The sequence below is a fragment of the Colius striatus genome, chromosome 15, assembly GCF_028858725.1.
Source record: "Colius striatus isolate bColStr4 chromosome 15, bColStr4.1.hap1, whole genome shotgun sequence".
Lineage (NCBI taxonomy): Eukaryota > Metazoa > Chordata > Aves > Coliiformes > Coliidae > Colius > Colius striatus.
In genome coordinates this window covers 18,783,834-18,789,833 of record NC_084773.1, presented here as the reverse complement: position 1 = coordinate 18,789,833, position 6,000 = coordinate 18,783,834, and the positions used below count along the sequence as shown (strand labels likewise).

Below are 6,000 nucleotides of genomic sequence, written 5' to 3'. Positions count from 1 at the left end.
CCACCCTAGTACACTACTACTGAAGATGAGAGAACAGACTAAATAAAAATGACCTTCCTTAGCCTTGGCCATGTAATTTCAGCCCTGGTGGCAACACCCTGGAAATGTAACCTCTTGTCAGTTTCAAACCTCAGCCTTTGAAATTAACATTAAAGGCTCATATTGAGAAGCTGCTTTGTAAATATTTCTTTTCAAGGGAGCTTTCCTCTCTGGAGACACTTATATTTCAGTTAATGTGTCTCCAGAGAGGAAAGCTCCATTTGTGCCTCCTCCCATGGATAACAGCAGCAGGGAGAGGAGAACCTCAATTCCCTGTCAGCATTCCAAACTGCAGTCTAAATGCAAGACTGCAGTGGCCTTCTTTTCATTTATAAAGAAAGTATCAATTCCTACATAAAAGCCACATTAAACTATATCACAGAATTCAGAAAACCATCTGCCTAGTCGTGACTCCAAATGAAAATGTTATTCGAGTTCTTGCCCCTATTTTCCATCCAAATATTTGCACAGTTTCAAATAGCCCAAGGAGCCTGGTACTGACGTCACTCGTGTTGAAATCAATAAAAGCTCTGCCTCTGGCTTCAATCGGAATGGCCTCAAGCATCCTGTAGCGACATCTTTGAAACACTAAACTGAAACTGCTACAGCTATCGTTGAAGGAATGTATTTCTATTTCTAATTAGAACAATTCTGGATGCATGAGCCACCTTATAAACTCGTGTAAAAAAAAAAGGTCACAAGACTGTGGTCACATGGGACATGAATTTTGAGCAGTTATCCTAAAATAGCCTATTCAGGAACAGTCCCATTGATGGACTTGGCCCCGGACGAGGGCTGATACAGCAGCTGCCAAAATGAACACCATTTGTGCAAGAACGCTAGTGGACACCTCAAGAACACCATTTGTACATGAACACCTCAAGTCACTCATCTGAACCATGTAGTCTTTCAGATAGAGCACCCATGGGAAAGAACAGATGCTGTGATTAGTGACAGCTATCTGGGCTTTTGTGCCAAACTGGAGAGCAACAGTGTCTCGCGAGTGAAGTGTACCACCATCACAGACAAAGCATGGAGAATCAGCTGCGAGTGTGGCTGCTGGTCCAGGGGGCTGGAAGAAAGAGATGCTACAGAACCCTAAACATGTGATGCACACCTTCTTGAGTAGGGTTCAAAAGCAACCACCAGCTTTATGGAACACCAATAATGAGAACGAAAAGATGGATTTCACATTTGAAAAGTGAAAACCCTTAACACCAAAAACTACCTGCCTGAGACTAAAGTGAGAACATAGTCGCATAACCACTAGTCTGTTACCTTCTAAAGGTCACTAACGGACAAATAATTATCCTAGACGTTCAGAAAATGATTTTGCCATGATATAATAGGCATATACTAAGGGTCATTCCAAACTGAAGTTTCTTGTTGGGTTTCTACTTTGCCATAAAGCAAAACACATTAAATGAACGATCGAGCTGGTATGTGGCTTCTATGCACGTCAGATTCCTGCTCCACCATCCTCAGTGAACAAAGCCATTCTTTTCTGTTGCTTTTTTCAGTATTGTAAGAGAAATTGGGTTTGCTTAATGCTATGTCTGGTACTTCAGGTGTGGTCTGGCTAGCTTTTTATAGCATATTCCAGCGTGCTTTTAAATCATCTCCAGTCAGCAGTGGGTATCAGAAGTGGTAGCCTTTCCTGACCTCCCTCACACCCAAGTGGCACTAATGAGACATTTGCCGGTCATGCGAACACACACACAGAAACCCGTATCCCTTCTCTGTGAGGATAGGAGCAGCTCTGGCAGACTGCTGGCTTCACACTTCTCCTCACGGGTAACATCAGGATGTCTCACCAAAGAACTGAACAGCCAGTCTAATTTCTCAGCAGCTTACTGAAGACCCTGCCCTGGAGGGCAACTCCACGCAGCCCCTTTCCCAAAGCCCCCGACTGCTGCACGCCCAACACACCCGTTTGTTACGGGCCATACGCTGTGTGTGACCAGAGTTTACTCTCCTTCCCCGCCCCGTCTTACCTCACACCCCCGCCACGTCCCCGCCCTGCTCCTCTCCCCTCAGCCGCCGCCCCCGGCCCCTCACCTCCCCTCACACAGCTTCCAGCCTCTTTCGGCCCGTCCCTGGGGCTCGAGGCGCCCGCCCTGGCGGGGGCGCTCTGCCCTCCGCAGCCATCGCCCCGCAGGCACGGCTCGTCCGCCGCGCCCCATCCCCGGGATGCCGGTTACCTGCCACCGCACGGGGACCGGGCTACAGCCTGTCCCCTCCACCCTTCCCTCCCGCCCCGACCTCCTCTCCCCGAAACAAAGGCACCCTTGTCCGGGCCCGCGGGGGGACTCCCGGGGCGCCCCGGCGGGGCGGGGCCGGGGCGGGGCGCACGGCGGCGCTGTGCGCAGGCGGCGCTGAGGAGCGCGGCCGGCGGCGCGGGAGAGCTGCGGCTGGGGCCGGCGGGGCCGGGGCGGGCGCTCCCCGGCAGCGGCGGGGACGGAGCGGCGGCTTCCTGGCGTCGCTGCGGGCCGGGCTGGCTGCTGCAGCTCGTCGGCTCGCGGGAGTAGCTGGTCGATACTTATTGATTTTTTGCCTCGTCCCGTCCCGTCTCCGCACTTCGGTTACTTTGAGTTTTCTGGGTTTTGGGCTTTTTTTTTTTTTTTTTCCCCGCTTGTTTTTGGGCGTAGAAGAAGGAGGATGGGGTTCGAGCTGGATCGCTTCAACGGGGACGTAGATCCCGACTTTAAATGCAATCTGTGCAACAAAGTTCTGGAGGACCCGCTGACCACCCCCTGCGGCCACGTCTTCTGCGCCGGTTGCGTGCTGCCCTGGGTGGTGCAGCAGGGCAGCTGCCCCGTGAACTGCCAGCGCATCTCCACCAAGGAGCTCAACCACGTCCTGCCGCTGAAGAGCCTCATCCTCAAGCTGGACATCAAGTGCGACAACCACGCGCGGGGCTGCGAGGCGGTGGTGCCGCTGCAACACCTGGGCGAGCACACCGAGACCTGCGACTTCTCCCCGGCCAAGTGCCGCAACCGCGGCTGCCGCCAGGTCCTCAACCTCCGCGACGTGGAGGCGCACATGCGGGAGCGCTGCGAGGCTCGGCCCGCCGGGCTCTGCGAGCAGGGCTGCGGCTTGATGCTCACGCACGGCGAGCGCCGGGCCGGCGGACACGGCTGCCTGCGCGCCCTGCGCGCCCACGGTGCCGCGCTGCAGGCGCGGGCGACGGCGCTGGAGAAGGCGCTGAAGAAGGAGGCGCTGCGCGCCGGCAAGCGGGAGCAGTCGCTGCTGTCGCGACTGGCGGCGGCGCAGCTGGAGCTGCAGGTGACGGCGCTGCGATACCAGAAGCGCTTCACGCAGTACAGCGCCCGCCTCGACGCCCTGGCCCGCGCCCGCGCCGCCTCCCCCGGCAAGGTAAGGGGGGGCCCGGCGGCGAGCCCGCTCGGGGGACGCTGCCCTGCTCCGGAGGTCCTCAGCAGCGGGAAGGGCTCGGAGGGGCGGCCGAGCCACTCCGCGGAAGGGGGGGGACCCACGGTGAGCTGGGACAGACACCAAGTGCCCGAGGGGGGTGGCCGCTGGCTGGGAGCGGGAGTTGTCCCGAGGAGTCAGTCCGGCCTCAGAGTCCTTTGAAAAACCTGAGCTTTGGCTTTCAATTAGCCGTAATGTACCGGTTTCCGTATATATGTATTTTCTAATGGGATCATGATTGGTGTCTGGACTCCATATGGCAACTCACACATCAAAATACCAAGGCCATGGTATTGCTTTTTTTTTTCCTTGGTTCTCTCCCCGAAGAAGCCTCTAAACAGCAAAACTGGAATTTCCAGGGCTGGAAATGATATTAAAGCACCAGCAATCGACTCCCAGGAGTAACACAAAGCAGAGTGAATTGGAAGAGGCTGTTGTGACCCAATGCTTTCCAGACCTTTAGCTCACCTAGCATCCCAGGATATGGGTTCCTACAAATTGCAGCCTTTAGGATTAACTATTACACAACTTTGACACCTTGCCAGCTATTTCATGATCTGAAGCGATCATCTTTGTAACATCTCTGTCCAAATACAAGGCATCTGCTAGGTACTTGCATTTTGTTTCCAGAGTCACACGGGGCTCTTTAAAAGCTCAATTTAGGAGGAGAAAAATTAACTTGACTTCAGACCCTCTGACCATTTATAAAATGACCAGAATGAAAAGCCAGAGCTACAGCAATCCCCAAGTTTTAATTGAAATGAGGCTCCCCAGTGAGAGAAGCCCTAGAAGCCAATTATCTTTTAAATGGAGACATTCAAAGTCCTCCCCGTGACCTGGAATGTGCTACCACAGACACAGCAGTATTAAACTGTTCAAAACTGTCAAACATCTGTATTCACACCTTTGGTAATGTTGAGGCTCTAAAAGCTGTGTAAATGAAACAAAACTTCAGGTTAGTCTTTTCTTTTGGTTTTGTTTTGTTTTGTTCTTTCTTTTTAGAAACCCAGGGCAAAACAACCCAACATGTTTCACTAACTCAAAACAGAAAGAGTATTTTCATGCTACATGTAGTGTTTTAACTTCTGGCTATATTGGGTGTGGTGCTCGCTAAAATCTTAGTGGAGCTATTAAAATAAATCAGGGGTTCACATTCATGTCAAGAATCAGGAGAATTCTGTCTCCTCCTTTTCCTCCAGCCCCCTGTACTTTGCCATGGCATGCTGCAGAGGTTTTTGCTCCCACAGCCTCGCACGCAGCTGCCTCTGCTCCCTCTCGCATTGGTGGTGATAGCAAAGCGCTTGGTGAGGTCCCGCTGTTGGGAATCATCTTGCTGAGTCTCTGCCTCCTGGTCTCTGATCAGACCCTAACAGCACACCTTTATTCTCACACTGCTCCTCCTTCATTTCTTGGATAACATTGATTTTTGCCTTACTTAGCCCTGTAAAGCTGGTGAGCTGCTATTAGCACGAAAGGTGCAACTTCAGGTAGTGGTAAATGTGCATGGTACATAGCTTTCCAGCAATACTTTTTATCAAACTTATGGATGCAGCTGGCCAAGCCGACTGTGCTGGTTTTCAGCTGCGTTACAAAAGGCTGTTGTATGGTTTTCTGAAGCAGTGCCTCATCTGAAGAAAGCTGGAAGGTGTCATGTCACCACAGACTTGTGGTCTAGCGGTCAATCAATTACATGTCTTTCACAGCATTTTGGGCAGCTTTCCAATACTAACAGCTTTAGTCTGCCCAGCTCCCAGAGAAGTACAATCAGGAAACTTGCATCTTTGTGCACTAGAGTTTTTTTAAAAGACCTATGGTAATCACCTAGTGCAGGGGATGCTTTACTAGTTTGGGGCTGTGGCATGCTTCCAAGTTTTTAGTTTTGGGTTATTTTCTCAGAGGCTGTGTGATGCAGACTGTGACACTCCACAGGGTGTACATACCTGTCCAAAGGGTGAAGTCCCTAACACGTGGGTTATATGTGTGATAATGTGGAATAACATTTCAATTTCAGAAGCAACTGCATTTTCAAAGCATGTAACACCTCTCCTATCATTATTTAATGATGATCATTATTCATATTTAATATCTGTTGTTGTAAGATGTAATTGTTCAGGCTATGTTAAAATACAAGTAGGCCCAGTGCTAACAAATGGGGTTCGTGAGTTAGATGTGGTGATTGCAAAACTTACTGTAGGATGTTCTGGCTCCCGCATAGGTGAAGAAAAAGACTCGATATTAAAAGTCTTTTCTAACCATTATGATTCAACGATATTCCAACTTCCTTGCCTGATGGTTGCTTGTTGCTGCAGATGTAGAACCAATCTAGAATAAATCAGATGACACATCCTCAAGTCAAAACAGAAGCTATGGCCACAAATAGTTGTGTTTAAATGCTTAGTTAAAAGGGAAATGCAATGTTGAGGGACATAAGGCCAATTCACGAAAGACCCAAATTCGTGATTTTTTGGTTGGGGCAAACTCTCTACAGCATTGGAGACCCATTTCTGGGTTTGCCTTAGCACAGAATTCCTT

The 6,000-nt window shown here is 50.7% G+C and overlaps 1 protein-coding gene across 1 annotated transcript in view; it reads left to right on the top strand.

Annotated features, from left to right (window-relative positions):
- Positions 1 to 2,697: 2,697 nt before the first annotated feature.
- Positions 2,698 to 6,000, top strand: part of PDZRN3 (PDZ domain containing ring finger 3) — a 135,333-nt gene continuing 132,030 nt past the window's right edge. Inside the window, exon 1 of the mRNA XM_062008193.1 lies at positions 2,698 to 3,414. Coding sequence (XP_061864177.1) covers positions 2,698 to 3,414 — 717 coding nt within the window. The remainder of the gene's footprint in view (positions 3,415 to 6,000) is intronic.